Here is a 23,195-nt window from a genome sequence, read left to right on the forward strand (position 1 = left end):
CTGAATTTAAGTGAGATAATAGCTAGTTATTAACTATTTAAGTAGTGTATATTAAACCAAACACGTTTCTTTATATGTATAGTAAATTTGAATTAATTTGACCCGTAATTAACTTAAATATAAGCATTTTCTGTATAACAGTAAGTTGTAGTCACCCTTAAATTTAAGTAAATTAGTTCGGAATTAAGTTTTAAAATGGTTTATAATATAGATCATAGCTTACTTATTATATATATGCAATTTTGAACCAGTTTCACCGGTAATTAACTTAAATATAAGTCTTTTTCTATAAAACTACTGCTATAGTAGTTTTCCTACTGAGGGCACTTGTAGGCACTTTCTGTAATTCTGTAAAAAAGTGGCGGCCCTTTAAGTTGTGACAGTGCGTCTGCACTGTTCTGTAAAAAATGCATATTACTTCGATGAGTTTACCGCCAGATGTCACCAGTATCTTCAGATAGTTCCTGAAAATATAAAAGTTGAAATTGAACAGCGGAAAATTCAAAACATACAAAGAGACACGTTTTCTGCCTGAAATTGAACTAAACCTTTAACGTTGCGTTTAAAAACATGTTTATTTTAATTTCCAGGCACTAGAGGGAGTTACTATACATACATCGTAAACAGAAAAAAAAACATTTCCGGATTTTTTAGCTTTAATTTTTGGTATTTTTGTTGATTTTCTTTCTTTCAAAATCCGGAAAATTCTGCAACGCAACAAGTGACAAATAAGAGAGAAAGCAACATTCATTTTTATTTTATACTTTTTTAAAATTGAGAAAAACTTCTCAGTTTTAGTTTTTTTTTTGGTATAAAAACTCAAAAATATGTATGACTCGGAGCACACTCATTAAATATTCATTAATATTTTTTTATACATGGACAAAAATACTAACGAATTTCCAAAAAACTATTTACATACAAGATAAAGAAAATAATGCTATTTTGGAGAATGATCTGAATTATTTTTTCTTTTAATTTAAACCTTATTAATTGTCTCATTCAATTGTAAAAATTAGATAATTTTTCTTGGGCCTTATCAAACGAAACTCTGTTATACGTTAGACTTTCATTAAAACTGAGATTACTAATTATCTAAACAATGTTTGTATATTAAATATAGTACAACATTCTCCAAAACGCTTACAAATTACAAATATTTAGAAAGGAAAAAAACAAAAATCTATTGAAATTTAGGCATAATTTTTCTTTTGTTTTAAGGAATTTAAAAAAATAATGTTAGTTACAGCCACAACGACAATTACGAGAAAAAAAGCCAAAGGCAATTTTTTTTGTTTGTTTACTATATATGTAATATTATAATTGTTGTCTTTTCTCTCATAAATTAACAGAGAAAAACGTTCAACTACATATTAATAATTTGCGCGTATTCTTTAATATTATCTAAAGCGTAGGTATATTTTTTTATTTTCACGATTTGTGTATACTTGATTGTATTTTCATTAGTTTTATTTTATCTTAAAGCTAATTTTAAATTAAAAACGACAATTATCATTGTATTTATTTTTTTTTCTAAAGTCGAAACATGTCATGACTATGATACCGATATATAGTTATGTTTATGGGGGTTTAAGGAGGGTAGGAATTGTTTATAAAGTTTGAAATTTAAATTATATTTTCACGTACAATGTTTACTCATTATATTCTTCCCCTTTTTCGTTAATCTAACAACTACAAAGTTGAAGAAAAAAAATGTTCTAAATGTATAGTTGACTATACTTAGCGATAGAGTACATTCTACTAAATTATTTTATTTACTCATTTGGGGAGAGAGATATTTTCATAATATATATATATATATATTTTTTTTAGTTTTTATTTATGGAAAAGGGGAAAATTTTATTTTTTGTTATTTTCTTAAGTATTTTCTATAATTTTTAGTTATACTTTTTTTCATACTTATTTTTGGTTTTTTTGTTTTTGTATTAGTACTTCCATTTATTTATTTATTTACTTATTTTCTTTTTTTTTTCCGCAAAAAAGGACCCTTTTTGGTTCACGAAATATTGGACGGAATTGTAATTTTTATTTTAATCTTAAGGCATTCCCGGTAATTAATTGGGGATTACATGAATTTAGTTGATTCTAAATTAATTATACGGTTTAATTTAATTTAACAGAAGAAATTTTTGAAGGAAGGAGGGGCCTATGCTATACGACTTCCTTAAATATTTTAATGGTTTTTTTTAATCTTAGCATTGTTATACGTCCTTCCAACGTAATTTACGGCGTTCCTTTTGTTTCAAATAAATTAATTAAAATATATAATAATGATGACGTAACGATTTGTACAAATGCAACCAGATTTTCATAATCAAATGCAAAATTTTTACTCAAGTATCAGCCAGGTCTTGCACTATATTACCTTTGAGAGACTAAACAACCTTCTCTTAAATCGTTGATTGTATCCATTTGAATCACTTTGATTAGAATTATGTACAATCCGATACACCACTACTTAACGGATTGTACCGTTGTACGCATCGTACAAATCATTACGTAACATTACGGTAAAAATTAAGTCAGTCGAAATTGAAACCATATTAGATTAATTGATCCAACGATTTAGAGATAAATGGAAAGTGAATTACGAGGTAATTCTTTCGTAAGATTCGGTTATTTTTTTTTTCCAAAGTGTGAGAGCTTAACAAGTGCGTCTCTGAGCTATATTGATGAATCCGAAATCGATTCTTTGTATTTTATTTTTTGTTACCTCTTTATCCCTTCTCTTAAACGTTTTTATATACCCTATAGTTGGATCAGATGAGCAAAATCTTTATTTTTTATTTTATAATATATATAATATTAATATTTATTCCTTTGTGGGAATACAAAACACGTTTGTTTTCCTTTTCGAATTGTTTTTTCTTTTTTGTCAAATTAATTTGAAATCATAATCGGTTGGGAACAACGTAATGTATATTATTATTATTTCTGTATTCTAATTTTTAGAAGAAAAATCAAATCAAATTAAATTTGATCCCTTTATGAGCATCTTTTCTTTTAAATAAAAATGTTTCCATGGAGGCTGAGGAGAGTTATTTTTTTGTAGTGCATAAATTATAACCAGTTAAATTATTATTTATATTTTTTTTAAAAAGAAAAGGGTTGGTTTTTTTATTTTATTTTGGTCGTGTATTTTCTCACACTTTTTTTCTTCAAATTTTAAAGGTTTTTTTTTTGTATCTATGAAAAGGTAGTTTTTAAAGGTTTCTCAAATTCCATTAATATGTAAATATCTAGATTTTAATACACGTTTTTTTTTTCTTCTTAATTCCTTTCTATAACAAACAGAAAACTAATTTTATCATAGAGGTAGAGATTATTTCATTTTTTTTTTTTTTTAATTTTTAGAGAAAGGAGGAGGGGGGGCATATACTTTTATGTTCTATGAAGACAAATCCACCAAAAAATTTTAAACCCCTAAAGGATATTTTCTTATTGTCAAATAACCCTTTCCGAAATAGAATTTATCCCCTATTTTTGCATCGCTATATAAGCACTTAGTTTACTTAAAACGTATATATAGATCATGATATGTATGGCAAGAAGTATAATTCAATAATAATAATTTTAGCTCCCATAAGCTTTCAAGCTTAAGCCCTAATATAACAACAAATTGTATGTTATTAATTTTATTTACTTTTTTTTTGCATAGGGAAATTTAAATTTAAAGTTTTAAATTAATATTTCAATTCAAAACGTATATACCATTTATTTATACGTTAAAGCTCATCCCTTCAATTTTATTTTATTTAATATCAAGACCTCGTATTTATTATACCAATACGAAGAATTCAAACATCTTTGGTATTCAATATAAGCTTTGAAATATTGTATATTCAAACGCAATATACAACGCTACTTTTTTTAAAAAAAATAATAAATTGTCTCTCGCGTTGGCTGGAAATGGGAGATAGACCATAATTTCAAGGTTTGACTTAATTTTTGTTACCTAATTTGATTTTGAAACACTTTTAAATCGCGTTAATCATTAAATGAGTCGAGATTTCGGTACTATTTCGCCCTTGAACACGAGCGTAAAATGGTGGAAACAATTTTTAACGACGTGAAATTATTAATTAATGAAATTAGGATTAAAGTTCGGATTAATTAACCAATGATAAGTTTAGAAAAATGACCAGAAAACTGTGTAAACTACGACAGTTCAGTTCTCTTAAATTTAACATAATTGAAGTCAAACCTTTCGATACAGGCCTGTTATACATAATAATTAAACGCATAATACAATTTAAAACTGATATCGTAATTACATCTAATGGGAATTAATTTCAAATTTGAACACCCGTTCAAGATACTTGCGCGCGTTGATAAATGCTTTATTTTAATAATTTTTTTTATTATTTTTTGTAATTAATTGTGTTTTCATTTCCCAAAAAGGCCAAAATGGTATATGATAAGAATTCTAGGCAAAAATCTTTTTTAAAATATCGATATGTTGTATGTATGTACCTTTACCGGTAAATCGAAGAAACGTCGGTCAGTTAATTGGTCATCGAAACACGGGTTTCGAATCTTGTAATTTAAGACCTTTCTCTTCGACTTTATATTGCACCGGATTTGGTTAATTATTTTTAATTTGATATGGTATTAATTCCTGGTTGTTTTGTTTGTTGGTTTCAATTTCGCGTTTGAAGATGTATTTTCCTCAAAGATATTTAGAAAATGGTTTTTTTAAATTGAAAAAATTGGCTGTCTTTTAATTGTGACATCCGATAAAGGGAGGGGATGGGAATTGGTTAAATTTCACAACAACACTCGGGGGATTACTTTGGGCATAAAGGTGGCTTCGAGAATTAATTTGGTTAATTAATGATCTTGTTTTAGAAGTTAATTATTTTATACAGCACTGCATATCACTTCAGATCACTAAACGAGGAATATACCCCCACTTTTGAACATTTTTTTTTTTTTTTGGTTTTATTTTTGGTGATTTAAATTTTTAGCAAAAATTTTCTTTTACTGAAAGTCTCTCGCTTTACCTTAATTGACAGCGCATTTTAAAACGCGTTTTCTCTAATAATAATAAAAAAATTTCAAAGTTAATTTATGGAATGAAAATTAATTTTAAAATAGTGTTATTTGAAAAATAATAAAAAACAACCACTATTTTACAAAAAAAAATTAAATTTAAAATATAAGTTAATTATATCAGTCAGCAAAAGGACTTATCATAAATGATTTGGATTTTTTTTGAAATATGGTCGAGTTTATAGAAAAATTGGTAAATATAATTAATAATTATAATATAATAATAATATATTTGACATAAATTAAGAACTAAATCACTAAGATGTCGCTGGATGGCAATGTCACTTTCCACATGATTTTTCATTCCCGGGATACCTAAAAGATTTTACGCAAATATTCAGGCCTGAAATTACGCTGTATTTAGTGCTTTTAGTGCATTTGGGTGAGTTGTTGGTGCAAAATATCAGTCACTATAATATATTTCGTAGACTTCAACGTCGATTATGGATGGGGCTAAAACGTTTGCAACATATACAGGGTGTTTCTGATAAAGGGGGTGTGTTCTTTAGGTCAAACTGGGTGATAGGTGTTAAAGAACACGTGGTCTAAAACATTTAGTTGCGGAGATATGGTCTCCCAAATATGTCCTGACTAACTGATCATCAACGCGGAGCCCAAACCGATTTACCTTACTCTCCGTTATTTCTGTTTACCTTTGGTAATACCGATCAGACCGACCAATGGTTGCGATAGAAAGGTAAAGAGGAAAGATTCTGAAGTAATTAAGGTTTTTATCACTCACCTCTCCCATTTTGTTCTTGGCGTACTCGATGCGAACGCCGCCTCGATCAGACGTGAAAAGAACGTAACCCTGGAGCGCGTTCATGGCATGGCTTGCCAAACGTACGTCCTATCGAAACGCGTACGAAAAAAGGTAACGATGTAGGCGAAATTAATTGGTAAATCCCAAATGAAGACCAAAGAGGTGAAGGGGGGGGGGTAAACGAAAGCGAAAATCGGAAAAAAGGATTACACAGTTCGGAAAACGGGAAATGGTATAAAAAAAAATAAAATAAAAATGGAAGCCTCGAGGAAAAATTGCGAAAAGAAGATGATCCTCGACTCTTTTTTAAAAGATAAATTAATAAATGACTTGATAAGATTCGAGAGAAGATAAAATAACGAGTGATGCCCTGGTTAGTAAAATTAGCGTCTTTGATCCGAGGAAACGAAACGTACTTCTTCGTCGACTGTCATTTCATAAGTACATGGAGTAGTAGCGGTTTTTGTAACCCAGTTCAATTCGATTCATCTTATTATAGACGAACGAAGAATGTTTTTTTCATTTTGGATTGTTGATTTCATTTTTGAATTGTTTTAACGATAAAAAACAAGGCGAAAAGCTTAAACATTCTAAACTAAATTAAAATATATTACTGATAATACTAACAGGTTTCCCGTCCATTTTGTTAGGTTTTAAAACGAACTGATAACAATGATAGATAGACAAATGTGAATTGAGAACTCTCTATATTTTAAATTTACTCTTGCTAACATCGACAGGGAATTTTCCATTCCACCTTTCCTAATGGATAAACGGACGATGGGGAAAATGAGGAAAAATATTTCTTCTTTCAAATCTTAACCCTTTTTTTTTTAAAAAAAAAAAAAAAAGATCCGAAATTTAAAGGGGTGGGTATTAAAACGAATTTCATCTTCGGTTGGGAAAAAAAAGAAGCAGCTTATTTCCGTGTAAGAGATATAGGGAAGGCGAGAAATCCAATTTTCTTAGACCTTCCCAGGGAATACTCTCTCCTTCCTTCGTTTTGACAGGTGATATTTTGCAATTAAGCGCTCACTTTGAGCGGAAAATGACCGTTCTCCAAGTATAAGCGTTAATTGCGTCTAGTCTCTATTCCGAATCAGAGCTAGTCCTTACTAGTTTTACTAGAACTTTGGCACAAAAACGGAGTTTTCAATGAATTTAGCCAGTATAACTATACAATCGTGACAACTACTGAAAAGGGTTGTCTCGACGACAAGCTGCACGTAAGAAAATCCTTCCTTCACAATACATAGTTTAAAAAAGCCCCAAGTACGAAAATGTATATCGCAATTAAAGAAAAGTTCTTTTAAATACGTTCAAGTATCCACGATTCCAGGTCAATTGTTGCCCAACCAATTTTAGAAATGAATTTTCAACCTTTAATTCTGTGGATAACCCTTGTAATTTTCATGACGAGAATTCGAAGGTGTTTAATTTTCTTCGCTTTGCAATTTTAAGCGTCAAAGGTTTTTTTAGTAGGAGTAGTAGAAGAAGAAAGGACAAGTGGACAGCAAAAGAAATGTCAGGACAAATGGCATGCGTTAAAAATAAAAATAACACAGAAGAATGATGGTATTATTATATACGTAAATATAATTACGTTTCCCTAACCTGGTATTCGACGAACGCTACGGGAGCGCCACCCTTGTTATGCATCCGCAAACGGCAAAAACCGGGGTAACTAAATAAAAACAATAGAAAATATTCTGTTAACAAATTTTGCAGTTCTCAGATATCCACTAATTATTTTGGACAAGAATTTTGTTTTCTTTTTTCTGTTTTCTGTTTTCGGATTGATAAAATAAATTAACCGCACCAGGAAATATAAAATAACCTTTTCTTCGTTTTTTAAATTTAAAAATTCTTACGAAATTTCGAAATTGATATTCTTTAAAATAACTTGGGGGTGGATAGGGGGATGCACTCCCATTGTAGCGTTCAGTCGATCAAAAAATTAAATTACAAAAATTATTCCGAACACGAGTGCAAAATAATATTATGAACTGAAGGGGTTTAAAAAAATCGTTTCTCATAAATAAATAAATAAAAAATAAATAAAGTTGAAAAGTTTCTCCTGACACTATAAAGGCGGAGTTACGTAACACGATGGTTTTAGGAGAGCATAAAGATCGAATTACGTTTGACCACGCGAAATTTCCATAACTAAAACTCTATAATCGGAGATATCGCGTGCCTTTCCCTTAAATATCGATAACAGTATCGATTATTCGATATATATATATATATAAAAGCCGATTTTAGTAAATTGTTAGGATCGAGGTTAATATAAAAATAAATAGGAAAAAAAGGTGATTTGAATTTCGAGGTGCGGATTCTTGTGCGAAAAGCCAAGATAATTAGCGTGATATGTTGTTAATAATAAGAGTATTGGAGTTAAAAGCGTTGTTTTATTTCTTTTTTTTTAACGTAATTTACCGACTTAAACGTGTTTTCGACTATTTTAGGGAAATATATTCTACTTTTCATTAAGAAAGAACCATTAAGAGCTTAATCAGCCTTAATGGACGTTTAGAATAATGGGGGTGCATTGTTTCGAAAACACGTTTAAAATGGTTGTTAATAATTATTGTTAGAAGTATAGGTCAGGGGTTACCGTCAGCCTATTTTATGTAATCGCTTGATTTTTTTTTTTTTTCAAAATCGCGAGGTCAAGTGGATTGCCGTGCAATGAAGGAATGGATACGTTTCTATCTACGGAATTTGGCAAATTTTGGATATAGTTAAAACAGGCCAAAGTTTGAGATGGATATTTTTGCAAAGTCGAATTGAAATTTGCTAAAGCGCGATTTGGATCGAGAGAAAGCTTGATGAATTATAGGTGATTATTTTAAAACCTTTCTAATAAGCTTTTTTTATTTGATTAATATTTTATATAACAATTACACGTCTTTCTTTGTTTAATAATTTTTCTTCATTATTTTTTATATAATAATAGAAAAAGACACTGAAACGGCGCGCTAAGACCGATTATTTATTAAGTTTATTTACGAACATATAAAGCTAATTTATTTTCTTGTTTTTTTTCTTTTATTTTGTATATTTTAAGTCAATTTTAACGGATCACTTTTCGAGTCTCGGTATATTTTTATATATATATTTGACTATTAATGAAAAGAACGGGGGAATTGATAGTTTTTCTTTGTTAGTTTTGAATAGTAGTAGTTAGTATATAACGTTTTAAAGAGCCTTGTCGCGGCGGCAGAGCTGATATGGCTACGATATCGCGAAAACTCCCGAATTCTTTTTTACTTTTTTCCGAGCAAGTTCGTAGAAAGTTATAATGTATAGAACCCGATCTGGGTGGCTGGTTGGCTCTTGGCCAAAGATTTTCGCGTTTGAAATATTTTTGTACGGGGGAAGGGGGTAGAGTTTTTTTGGGGGGGATGCGTTAGTTTTTTTGTTTGTTTATTAATTAGAAGAGAGAGTATTAAGCGCGCGGCGCTGAATTCGTTACCTGCCAAATAATTCTTTGAGCTCCTGTTCCGAAACGAATTGCCCGAGGTTGGCCACAAAGAGAGTGGAGCAAGGAGGAGTGTTGGAGTTGGACGACGTGGAGCCAACGGGCGAAGCCAAGGCCGGGCTGGTCACCAAATGGGGCGGAGGCAGTGTGGCGTGGATGGTGGCGGCTCCGCTGGCGGCCGCGAGGGCGGCGTGCGAGATGGGATGGGGCATCGTCAATGGGGGCTGCGGTTGGCGAAGACAGCGCGAAAAGCCTGCATTAGTCCACTTCTCTCAACAAAAAAAGAACAACAATTGATGGAGACTGCAAAATTAACACAACACACACACTCTCTCTTCCTAACGATTTAGTTTCTGATCCAAATTTAGGGTGAGGGGGACTTAATCGATTAATTTAATTTTCGTAAATCTCTCGAAATTATGAAATAAAGATCTAAATAGTTTTTTTATTTAAGTCGGGGATTATTATATTTTTTGGTTTTATTTCTTTTTGGTTAGATTCTTTTTGTTTGTTTTTGGTTAATTAGTAGGGTAGAATTGGCTGACCGGCAACTGAGCGTGAAGGGCCGGGTGCATAAGAGCCGCCTGGTGGAGCGCGGAAGTGACGGGCACTTCGGCGTAAGAGAGCGGATGATGGGGCCATCCGTCGTGGACTCCGGGCAACAGAGCCGCTCCGATTTCTACTGGGAGCATACAGCCGGTGCGCCAAAGATCAATCGGCGTTGTTCCAGGTCCCGCACGAGATAAACGACACGGTACAGCAAGGAAGAGAAAAGGAAAGAAAAACAAAGATGACGCAAACACTCTTAATAAGAAAGTCTTTTCCACTCCGAAACAATAACTAACTGCGGGCCTCGCTTTCTAATAAAGCTCAATATATTGGCAGTCTACATATACCTACCCACCGTGTACTCCAATAAGGTCTCGTTTGAGACACGCACGGTAGCTAACGCCACTCACTTCAGTCTCGAAACTTTGGACAGCCGAGACTAAATATCATCGAATTACCAACGCAACGAAACGTAAAACGGTCGCGACTGTCCGAACACATTCGGCGTAGGATTATCTCGGTTTTTAATTATTAGACGTCAAATTCGACCAAGTTAACGGGTCGTTTTTCTGACTCGTCACGTCTATGGACGGGAAAATGAACACGACCATTAATAATAATAAAGAGGATCAAAAATGATTTGTAAATATCCTTTACACATTTCTGCCCTCCCTCCACAACGCCACCCCTTAAACCGCATTTTCTCTCATACCTTGTTTCACCCCAAATTGCGGGCGATCATCGCGGTCTGGTTTCGGTTGTTGGCGTGTACCGTATAAAGGGCAAGAGTTTCGTGGTGTAAGGTTGAGCCACCTTTTCCTGCCCTCAAAATAATTTATTAGTCGACGCGGGTCTAAAAGTTGTCATTTTTCTCTCTCACTTTGCTTGGGGGGAAAGCCGAGCCCCCCCCGCCCTTACCCTACCTTAGCAGCAAACGACGCGGCAATGCCGCTCTCGGATTGTCGAATCTCTTTCGCTAAGCCCGGGCTCGTTAGAGGATCTTTCCGCAGCCTCCGGAATGCCTTAACTTTCGGAAAGAGAAGGGATGAGAGGATGTGTAGGGGAGCCGCCGTGTCCGCGACAGCTGGATAGGAGAACTCGACGCGATTTTCGGGGGGTCGTCGGGGAATTACTAGGTAATAAGGCCTAGGCTCGACGCTTGGCTGCCCGCCGGTGTTCCGAACGGAGCGACGGGCCGAGTCAGGCTGAAACGGGAAAGGGAATTCTAGCTTGGAAATCTCGCGTGGAGAGAGAGAGAGACGCTCCCTGGGCGAAATGGACCCGAAAAGGCAAAGAGACGGCTCCATTTCACGGAAGGATACCCAAGAACTGGGCTAAATCCTACGGCCACGTCCCGACCAACCTCCTTTTCGCGTTGGACCTTTAATCCTTCACCATCTAGCACCCCGCAACCACCGCTACCACTCGCGTAACCACCGCGAGAGTGAAAGACAAAAACCTTACACTTCAAACCCGGCCCTGCCTCTCCCTTAACTCCCATTTCAGCTCGAATCTTGACGTCATTTTCTCCAGGAATCCGACCGCCCATACCCCTTAATTACTGTTTTTTCATCCGTGCAATTTGCTATCTTTTTCTTTGACAACTCTCTTTACAGAAACTAAATGCCGCGAAACGAGGCTTAGAGAGACCTAGCTAGGACCTAGACACGAACGAATGGAACTTTCCAACCAAGTTGGAGGTTGGTACCAACGGTGGTTAACGGAGAGGAGAAGAGGGGGTGAAGTAAGGTTTTAGTACTTGTTGAAGATTTATGAAAAGACACGACCCAAGAGGTAAAAGAGGTTTTTGGAGGTAAAAACCCCCGAGGCAGAACCGTCGAAATACGGAGAAAACAAAACCACGAGCCTCTAGTCATCTCTTTTGTTTCCACGAAGATAAAATCGGAAAGAGGATAGCAAAAAACAGCTTCCGGTATAGAATTAAAATCAGAATAGGATGACGCGAGTGAGCCTGGAACTAAGCCTCGAGAAAGGAACCATTCTTCCCCGGTGATTTTCTAAAAGGAGAATCCTGCGTATCTCTAGACGACACGTGGAAATTTGAGACTTTAATATGGTAAAGGCCACGGAGAAGAGTACAGTCTCTTAGTCAACAAAATAATACCCCCATTTACCTATCACACTCCTTCCCCGAACTTGTCCCAATGGTTGTTAAAAGGTACTGCGGAACTCATTTAAATAACACGAACTCCTTCCTCTTCCACTACCCATCCTCTTTTAAAATAACAATAAAGGAGTTTGGATAGTTTCACGTATTTGGCTAAAGGCGATGGAACGTATACCGCTATTATTGACCGAACAACTTCAGCTACAGGATCGACTCCCTCGATTTCCGTACACGTTCGGGGTTTCATTAATTTTGCATCGGTAACTCGAGGCAGTTCATGCTCTAGACATTCCCAAAATTTACTTCCCAACCTGTACGCTCTATAATTCGAGACTATAATAACGGCTTAAAAGTCCTGATAGATATATATTTATAAAATATAAAATTATTAGAAAAGCAGCGTAGATATGTCCCACCTACCAAATATCAAAACTTTTCATAAAACCCGATCAAATTACCAAAGAGAGTAACTGTATTATTTTATAGTCTAAAATTGAATATTAGTGGTAACTATTGTATATTGTTGAGGAAGACAGAGAAACCAAGCTCTCTCGCCAAATAGGCGACCGTGTTTAAGGACCTATAACGGAGACCGTATTGTGGTTAACGCAAATAACTATAAACTTATTGTATTCGTAAATACAAGTTCAAATTATTAATGATGATAATTAAGGTTATCTTAAATTTTAAAGGTGAAAATGAAAGCGTCCTACGACCAGCTAATTGAAGAACGATATTATATAGCTAGGCTCCTTAGAATTTCCTTTCTCTTAGATATGACGTACTCCTTAATATAAAATATCGGTTAAAACCCCATTAAAATCCGTCTTGGATCTCTCGTAGACCGACGCCGCGGTCCGAGAATTTAGGCGCCGCAAACTCGCCAAGCTAAGCTGATGGGAGGTTCATTCTGAGGCCTCTAAAAGCTCAACCATATTCTGGAGCAGTAACTGTAAGTAGACTGCGCAAAGCGCCTTTAAAACGGAGTAAAAGGGAAGGGGAGAGTGAGAGGGAGGAAAGCTATTTAAAATAAAGACGCGGTTAAAATACCCTCTTAAGTATAGCGGCTCTCTCTAGAAGATTTCAAAGAGCATGTAGACACACTGTTCTAGGGTTACTAGACTAAAGGAGAAAAGTAGAAGCGACACAGGGAATCTCTTTCCCCCCCGTGTCCACTGTTTAATGTGAGAAGTGGGCGCACGAAACTTGGGCCTAACCTAAGAGGGAAAGACACGGGGGTAGAAACTTTGCCTTCCATCTCGCTTTTGGCGCCTGCGCTGTAGTCTTTTTGCATCATGAGAGTGCGCAGAAACGGTGATGTATCAACCCCTTGTATGTCCCGATACTGAGGGTTGCCTACCCCCTTTTCTATTGCCACGTCATTAAATGGATATGAAACAAACTCCTCACAAATCACTGAGTAACATCGTAGCTGCACCAGAAAGATTCCCTGTGTCGTGCCTCAATGTTTTCCGCTACCATACAATTGAAAACACTCTACCATAGAAGAGAGAAGGATTTGACAATATTTTTGTTTATTAACTGATGCGCTCTTCAACTGAAATCCTGCGCTAACGAGCCATAAAGTTGAATAACCCTGCGAATAAGCTCTCTAAACTGTGGGCCCTCCATTAAACCGTTATATTCCTATTAACTGTCTTTCCACACACATACGCTAGTGTATGGGTTTATTCAACTATAAGCTTGTTTTCTTTACGTTCTTAATAGGTAACTAATTTTGCAGAAATATTTTCCTGATTGATTCTTGGAAAGTGAAACCATTATGAATTAAAAGGGTCTCTATTGGGAATGATACGAATTTAATTGTTACTGTAAAGTTTAAAGGGGAAATTTATGTACAGGCACTGAAAGGTTAATGGAATCGCCAGAAATGGGAAGTATATGGCCTTCTTACTAAATACGGGGACTTTAGCTGTAACGCGGATCTCTTCCCATAGAGATAAAAGCGATAGTTTCTCATTGCTTAAATTGAACTAAAATCGAAACCCATTATGACTTAAAGACAATAGGCTGTATCTCAACATTATCTCATTTTCCATGTACCATAAGTATTACCAAAAGCGGATTATGCTTCACACACGTGTTATTTCAATGGAAAAGCACGGACCACATAACTCCCAACCACACTCATTTCCATAGCTCCAACTATCTAAGCCTACGTGTATCTCATTAACTCTTGTAAATGTGCACACGCTTTCATGACGTAATAGCTGACGTCAAACGAATTGAAATAACGGCTGCTGCACGTGCCCTTTCATAATGGTCATGCCCACATTTAGGTAAGATGTAGCCTAGGTATACTCAAAGCTAAATAACACGCAACGGTTTTTGTCTTAAAACTTTTTTAAAGTTACGACTATTTGCCACAAAACTACACAAATACACATGATGGAAGAAGGCTACAAGAAGTAAAAGGAAAAAAATTCGCGGCTTTATAGAGAAGGTTGGCAAAGCGAGCTTGCCAAGTATAAAAATCATTGGAACGAAACAATTTCGCTAAAACGTCGGGGACTGTGTAGTTCCGAGTCTATAGTGGAGTGCCCAACTTAGCCAATGTACGGTACTCTAGTACAAGGATAGGCCGAGGTAGGTACGGAGATTTACCGCCATTTCGCGAACGTACCCCACTAAAAAAAAAGATGGGCATAGATATACGGAAAAGAACTTTACTCTTCCATATAGGCCCAATATAGCTTTCCACCTTTTACCTGGCTGGCTCGCCCCGGCCCCGAAAAACATCAAAACACCATCCCTCCGTAACCTCGGGCCGCCGGCCGCGAGTTGCAGCCTTTTCTAGCCCATTTAGGAGATGAAAATCAAGGGATCGAAAGTCGAAGTGGGGCGGCAGACCCCCTCCTTTTTTTCTTCTTGCTTGCCACGAGTGGGCATGGAGAAGTTATATAGCACGTATTAGCTAGGATACCCTACGATTCTCTGTACTAAAAAGACCCCAGCGCGTTAAGCGAACATTTCTCAGTGTAGGAGAATCTGGAACGAAGTTGGAAAACCTACTAAAGTATTTTTTTATCCTTCCCTTCCCCCCTAAACAATTCTCCGTTTTTCCCGCAGCCTGAACCATATACAACCCAGAGATACGCGATACTTAGAAATGGTTTTGTTAGTCTTATAAACTTGATAAGTGCAGAAGACCGCCACTGCTGTTGTTTTACCATCTTCATACTCTAAAAAAATAGGATGAGGGGATTGGTAACGTATTCCCAACTTCCGTTTCATCTTGAGTTTACAACGCCAAGAAAGCTGCGAGATTATGGCGGAAGATATCTGTGACGCGCTAAATATGCAGCGAATTGTGAGATAACAGTTTCTAGATTCCAAGTGAAAGATTCAACTTAATTGCTTGTATCTTCTTTAATATCGTTCCAATTAAAAAATTCTAGCCCGACGTATCTCTTTAAACATCAATATGAACTTGTTTTAGCCTGCAAATGATCACATTATCAAGCCAGGACTTAAATTGAACATATGCAAAGTTCTTTGTCACTAGATGTAGGCCTATACTAAAACAATATAGAACCCCACTTTTGGCTTCACAGACAATCGAAATTGAGGAACTCGTGTAATATTACTCCATATATAATATCTTATATTTTTAGTCTTACGACTATATGGTAAGGCAAAATACAGGAGGGCCTTTCTTTTCTAGATACCTCACGCTCTTCAAGCTGGGCGCTGATATATGGATGGTCTGAAGCATTTTTGGAAAGGTTACAGATGTTGGATCTATCCCGAAGAGGGATGCTATTTGTTTAAAACACTATTGTTTAGGATTCACCCCACTTTACATCCGAGCGTATACATTTTTTTTTGGGTGGGGTATTTTATATTTCCTTTGTTTTTTTTTCTTCTTTTATTTAGTTTATCTTTGTGTGGAGAAACGTGGCTCCTCTGAGGTTTGGGTTTACTTAAATTGAGTTTGGCGGTTTAAAATATGATTCGAAAACACAAATTCTTTCTTTGTTTTTCTTCAAAACGTATATATACGTATACATATATCTCAAAAAAAAATATATATATATATAACCTCCAGGAAAGATATAACCCCGGTTGGGTTACAAGTTTAAAATATGATCGTACTTTTCGAGATCAATTTAATAACGTTATATTAAATAAAGGACCCCGGAATGCAGGTACGTATATATCATTTCAACTTCACTTAAGAAAATTTGTTCGCTATTTATTATTTAAACCCCACCCGGTCTCTGGCTGCTGGGAAGTTCTAAGATGCTGGAGTTGAAAAATGTTGTTTTAAGTATATGCGCGTGTACTAAAGTTATTCTTAATTATAAATTATCTATTTAGAATGAAAAAGAACTCCTGTAGGCTGTAGGTGGTTTGTTATAGTGAAAACATTGCACTGCATTCAGGCTGAAAGTTCAGCATTTGCTTCGCAAGTTGGTATGTAGAATACTGATAAATGAAATTAAAGGAGCCTGCCCTTTAAAGTTATGGCTCCCACATTAATTAAATAATTAAGAGAGCAATGTCGTGTGATTAATGAATACGGTCAGTGGTCGAAAGGAAGAATATACTTTTATAGGCATTGACCAGCGGATTAACCCGTATCCCGGTTAAAACAACTGCCGCTAGCGTATAAATTGGAAAAATTCGATGAAAGCCTTTAAGCCCTAGTTTTTGGAATTTTGATATTAACAATTGAGAGAGTATTTCCACGTGACTTAGTGATTAGGGTCCTGAGGTCATGAGGAAGAACAAAACCGAAGAACAGGATTTTATACAGGGTGTTTCTGATAAGTCTGGCATAAATTACAAAGGGATGTTCTTTAGGAAATCAATTTTGAGCCGAAAATGTAACTTCTATCTCCATTTTGCCACAATTAAGGGACACCGTTTTCGAAAATCCCCTTTAATTTATACCACAGTTATCAGAAACCCCCTGTATGTATGCATAGATAGATAGGCTAAGTACAAAAGATCAGTGCGTTAACGCAAACTTCAAAATCCTCTCAGGTATAAAGTTTTATCTATGTGGAAAAACGCCCAAGGGTTTAATTTTGGAAGCAACATGGTATAGATTCCTCGGCGGTCTCCTGACTAAAAGGGCCTTTTAATTAAGACGCGTTTAAAGAGACTGTGGAATTAAGAGAGAGAAGGGGGTGGAGGGGGGAACATCGCCATGGAAATAGATAGGTTAGGTTCATCACAATGAAATGCAAAACCCGTAGGGTTTTCTTCCTTCCAAAGTTTCCTTAATACGTTGGCTGCATGGTCATCCCTTCGACAATATAACTTTTAGAGTCAACAATATTCTAAAACCCCCTTCTCTTCAGAAACATTAATTTGGCTCCTCTTCTCTCTTTTCTACACACACCTCTATAGCTCCGTCCCGAGACAAGGCCCGTCGGCTTTACCAAGTATCAAATAACATACCAATCAATACTTCGTTGGGCGGCAATTAAAAGCTACTCGGTAAAGAAGCCTTAGCTATCTACGTGTGTGTCCCCCTTTTAAGGTATTAACAGTGAATTTAACATATTCTCACGTGAATGTAACTAGGCCCTAAATGAAACAATTTTGGACCTTGCTAAAAAAAGTTCGTAAGTATATGGGATGGGAAAAGCGTTGTTAAAAAAAAAGAGTACCGTGCATTTTCTTAATTATTAATTATAAGAAAAGTCGACTTATTATCATCCCCTCTAACTTTTTAATGAGTTAATGGTGCTTTATATAATTACTATAATACAGTACGGTATATTCACTTCCTCAACGCTACATAATTAATGATGGCTTTGAAAATGAGCTAAGGACAAGAAGACTAAAGAAAAAAAACATCGAAAATTCACCCTTATTACTAATTACTAAGTTAAGCAGGGTTCGGACGAAATTTTTATATTGAAAATCCCTGACTTTTCCAGCTTGTCCCTGACAATATCCCTGACCATTTCAAGGTGTTTACCAGAACCCACTTCATAAGGCGTTTCCTTACGAACCCTGTTAAGACGCCATGAGCCCCAAAACAGTTTCTACATATCTCAGACCAAATTAAACGTGACCAAAAAATACTTTTAGGTGAGGGACGTATAACGTTTGAGGTAAAAAGCCCCAATAAAAATTAAGGAAAGATCCCTTTCAGATTAAATTCTATTATCTCAACATTCTTTGAAAATTCGAATAAACTCTTTAATATACGGTATTATTCGAACAGGAGGCCCCTGGGCGTTGAAACTTCATATACATAAACGGAAAAGGACAAAGTGTAGGATAATAAAAAAGAGAGCCCAGGCTGTGCCATCGGACTCCGTATGCGTGGAGTTATGAGATTCTATATTACCCGACATTTGTTTCGCGGAAGGACTACTTCCAACTCGGTTGGTTGTTTGCTAAAAATTTCCATTTCGATATTAATCCGAAGATTAGGGGAGCACGCTGGCGGGGGTCGTCAGTTAAAGGGTGGGTTGCCCCGAAAACTACTTGGTCGAGACGAGATAGGCTATCGCGGGCGTTATAGTAGAGCCGTCGCGCGCTCGCTTTGAATAATAATATCGGTTTTCGACGACACCTTTATAAGCCCCCTTGAGAGAGATTTGCCCCATGCATTGCCTACCTCCCCTTGCAGATCCCCTAAAACCAATGAAATTGCAATTTTGCGCCTAGACTTTGTATTGTAATACGAACGAACGTGGTTTGAACCGAGCGCGACCTCTGTACGAGGTTTCTGATACAGAACCATCCATAAAGATATCTTATAAGATTAAAAACCTATCAACTTCGGAAGGAAAGGTTTTTAGTATACTTAATCGCAATTGAACTTTCCCATTTATGAATATCCTGATGTACACCAGGCTCTACCATGAATATTTGAGTGTTTGTTTATAGACTGACTTCCCCAACTAACTAAGGTGACCTTTGCTTAAGGTCAAGAAAGAGTAGTTTGGACAAGGTTTTCTAAGACGACTAAATGGACCTCTTACTAAAACCCTCTTTGGCATCAATATACCGAGCGATGAAAATATCAAATAAATGAAAGACGTGGACAAATGAATTTAGCAACATTCCTGGCACCTAACCTGAGTTGATAGATCTTTGAAATAAAAAAGAAATGACGTGATAGGTTGGGTATCAATTAGTCGCCGAACAGATTTGAATATTTTCGAGTTTTAACAGTTGAAGTTCGTACTATTTGCTATTTCATGTGTTCTAGACACTTACTTAGTTGCGTTGGCGTTGGTAATTGGATGATTGACGATATTGGTGCGAAGTTTAAAGCGCTTCTAAGTATATAGTGAAAGTGTAGGTCTATAAAAAACGGGATTATCCGTGCTGATACTTACGTCCCGCGAGAGGATGGTGCACTAAAGTTGGGTGCGTCGCGGCGGCAGGTGGCGAATGTTGCTTGGGCTTGCTCACTTTGGTATTGCTCTTGGCGAATTCCAACCGGATGGTTTGAGGCAGATCCGGATCGAATCGAACTCCTTGCTACACTCAGAGAAAAAACGAGTTCATCTTTAATCGACAGTAACGCGAGCGGATATCTTTTAGCGGCAATCGCGGGTTAGAGGCCTTGTTTGGAAAAATGTTTCGCGTGTCTATGTAAATGCTTTTACATCTCGCAATGAACATCTGACTAAACCTAAACATAAACTATCCGAGTATACAAGTAAAAATATTAACCTCAAAAAAGGGCTTAAGCTATAAAAAATTCTAGGCTTTTATGTCGATTTCCCAAAGCGTCGTTTAGACAAGGGTTACTCGTTCCTTTTTTCCCGCAAACTCAAGTACCACAAAACTAAGCAGACTTTAAGTAATTTGCAAACCCATTTAAGAAAATGAGAGTTGCAACAACAAGTAAAAAATAAGAAAACTCTGAAACTTACTTGCAAATCTTGTTTGGCCGCTTCCGCGCCGGCGCGAGATGTGAACGTCACAAAACCAACGGGCTAAAAATTAAAGAAATGATTGGAGGAACGAACGTTACCGCAAAATAAAAAGAAATTTTCCTTTCGGCATGTGTAGGAGAAAAATAATTTGCATAAAGAATAAAACTGGGGTCGAAACTTACGGACGATGTCTTCCCGTTCTTGCTAGTGACTTTGAGCAAAGACCCTTCGTAACCCTGTAGGGGAAAACGAAATGGTAGGAACGTGTTAGTGATATTACCAAAGAAAAAAAAAAGTTGAAATGTGTCTACTCTTGTACAAGTATAAATGCGAGAAAATGCGCCGGCGGGCTTTCAAAAAATTAAGAAAAGCAAGCGTGGTGAGCGCAATTTGTGCCTGCATGGTAGATAGCCGAAAAAAGGGACGTGGTAAGAAGGTTGGGAGCAACTAGTAAGGTAGCTATCAAAATTCCGAATATGGCTTCCGCCGTTCGCCAATTCAGAAAACAAAGTTCCCAACTTTCCCTTCATGTTTTTTTACCTTCCTTCAACCCATTTCTCCCACGTCCACCCACCCCTAACTCACTTTATTTTCGCATTCAAGTTGCGCGCTAACGCTCATTTTCAAAGTGAGGGACCGAGGATTAAGTAAACCAAGATTTCGGGGAGCCACTTTGTATCGGTTCGTCTTTAAAGGTCTATATTATTGTTTACAGTTCGTTCATTGGTATAAATGTAAGGAGAAAATTGTCAAATGACTTTATTACACTCCCTGTCTCCTGTACTCAACTGTCTCCAGAACTTTCTAGAATATATTTTATTTATTGCAGAATAGGGTTCATAATTAGTTAATTCTTAACTTTTAATTACTCTTGGGAGAGGAACTTAAATTTTAAATTGTGTTTAAAACAAAATTTATGCAAGTAGCGTATGTACGCGCTTGTAATTCAGTTTCTTAAATTGTAAAAGCGTAAAATAACAAGAATTTTAGAAAATATTACAAAATTAAGTTAATACTTAACTTTTCCATAGAAACTTTATAATCTAATGTACGCTAACATGAGCACCTTAAAAATGGCGGCTCAAAAGCTAATAAAAATGTCCCAACGGGCCAATCCAGGTGCCTTTGCTATATATCTTAACATTATAATAAATCTGAATTCTAAAAATTCGTGTATAATACATAATTCTTGGTATGATATATAATCTTTCTTGACACGTATATACAGTAAGATTTTTGCAGATATAAGAACATCTTAGTTTGATAAAAAATGCATATTATGACGAGAGAGTTTCTTTCATAATTTGACGCAAAAAACAAGCGAAATGATATTAAAATATTACTGGGAGATAGTGGACTAAGAGCGAGCTTTAATTATTCACTATGTTTTTCCTCGGAACAGGATGAAAATTGTCTCTCGCGAAATTATAAATAAATAAAAAGGAAAACGAGGAAAAAAATGGGGATGCCATTTTTATCATTAAAGTTTTACGCTCAGTCCCTAAAGGATAGAAACGTTTCTTGATGCCAAAGCGCGTATAAGCTAGGGCCAGGTACAGTGGCAGGTGGAGACGCGCGGGGAAAAAAAAATAATGCCCAGTATCAAACGCGCACACCTGGTGACGTCACAGATCGATGACTAAAAGCCTGGGTGGGTTATACCCGCAGTGTCTAACTTGAAGAGTTAAGCCAAAGCGAAGCAAATACATTTCCGCGTGCAGATCTAAAGAGTTATTACAGTTTCGCATGTCCAATGTAAGATATTGAACTTTGATGAAAATCCTAATATTCTAATTAGCTCTATAAACTTCACATAGTTTTCAGAGTAGAAGGATTGATACCATTTACACCAGGAGGCGTAACTTATATAACCATTTAAACATTTTACAGGTATTAGAAACAAAAGAACCGAGATTTGCTAATTATTTTCATAAAAAAAAATTTTAAAATCAGTGCTGATACACATTATATTTAAATGCAAATCCCTTAAAATGAATAAAAGGAGTATTATAAAAGATAGACAGGCTTAGGGGAGGGGATTGTTTACGTTAACCTCGGAATATACTTCATGGCTTTCCCCAATGAACTCAGTATATTCTTGTAACATGACTAAAGTTTACTGTCGACTTTGCATAGCTAATTTTATAATATATGAGGCTTAGACCTTTGTGTTTACGCATTATATAGTTTTAAATTCAATTATTACCAAAATAATCCCTAAAAGACATACAGAGTTACCGTCCAAATAAGACAACTCCTTAAAAATAATAACATCAACTACAAAAAAGAAAAAAAAAGGATTCTTGCATAAGGGAAACCTTACGAGTCGAGGTTTTTAATCATTGATGAAGTTTAGGGTGAAGGTTTATATATATAAATACGTGAATTTATTCAAATACCCTCATGAATATGGGCCCGATGATCCTGACTGTTGGATTTATTTACCCTACTGTTGATTTCAGCGGTAAAGCAGTAGCTAAAATATTATTTAATAAAATATAATACATGGTTTTCAGCCTTGGAGGATTCATACCATTTACACTACGTGGTAGAGTCAAAAGTCAGGCCTCCTTGTGTAAATGGTATGAATCCTCCAAGTCTGAAAACTATGTAGATGATCTTGATTTGCTTGTAATGCTATCAAAAAACAGGTAATTATGAAAAACCTAATGGCTTTTCCTAGATGTAAAACTCCCAACGATTACATCATTACTCAATCAATAACGCATCCATTTTATAATCCAGATAAATTTGTCGCGAGTTTTCGAATGGATAAACTTTTGAATATCGAAACAGCGTATAAAAACACGAATACATCAATTGGATCCTTATAAATAAATCCTCTGCCAACCGTTTCAATATTATGACGTCGACAACACGATAATTCTTCCATATTCTTAAGTATATTTGAATAAATTCACACACGCGTATAAAAAAAGAATGAGAGCGAGAAGAAATAAGATGAGGGTACACCGAAAATGGAGAAAAGTATAAAAGAAGTAGAAAAAAAAAAAGCTAGAAGTTTCGTAGAAACTAATCCTATACATTAAATTAAAGGTGCACCAGAGCAGTCCTTTCCTCCAATTTTCACACACAGACTGTAAGGAAGTACGCGAGCTTAGAGCCGAACGGGGATTACCCCGCTGTTTTTTCACTACGACGGTCTCTTCCTTTCTATTCTCCCTTCCTTGAAACTAAGGATTTTATTTTTTTTTTTCATTTTTTTTTTCCAAGAACGGAAGGGAACAAAAAAAAAAGCTTTTCTTTTCAATTAAGAACTACTTTTAAACGAAAGAGGAGAGCTTAACGCGGTAATAAATG

General features: G+C 35.8%; 1 protein-coding gene across 6 annotated transcripts in view; it reads right to left on the reverse strand.

Moving 5' to 3' along the window:
- Positions 1–556: 556 nt before the first annotated feature.
- Positions 557–23,195, reverse strand: part of cpo (RNA-binding protein) — a 117,924-nt gene continuing 95,285 nt past the window's right edge. For 4 of the 6 annotated variants that reach the window (XM_089859919.1, XM_089859921.1, XM_089859916.1 and 1 more), the window contains 8 exons: positions 20,057–20,110; positions 19,872–19,934; positions 19,328–19,473; positions 9,866–10,052; positions 9,315–9,544; positions 7,451–7,520; positions 5,816–5,923; positions 557–5,388 (listed from right to left, as the gene is read on the reverse strand). In XM_089859919.1, coding sequence (XP_089716045.1) covers positions 5,374–5,388; positions 5,816–5,923; positions 7,451–7,520; positions 9,315–9,544; positions 9,866–10,052; positions 19,328–19,473; positions 19,872–19,934; positions 20,057–20,110 — 873 coding nt within the window. In that variant the 3' untranslated portion in view covers positions 557–5,373. The remainder of the gene's footprint in view (positions 5,389–5,815; positions 5,924–7,450; positions 7,521–9,314; positions 9,545–9,865; positions 10,053–19,327; positions 19,474–19,871; positions 19,935–20,056; positions 20,111–23,195) is intronic. The other 2 variants (XM_089859917.1, XM_089859918.1) reach the window with 2 other exon arrangements.

This window comes from Phalangium opilio, unplaced genomic scaffold (assembly GCF_054372755.1).
Source record: "Phalangium opilio isolate 3A_F unplaced genomic scaffold, DU_Popi_V2 ptg000344l_1, whole genome shotgun sequence".
Lineage (NCBI taxonomy): Eukaryota > Metazoa > Arthropoda > Arachnida > Opiliones > Phalangiidae > Phalangium > Phalangium opilio.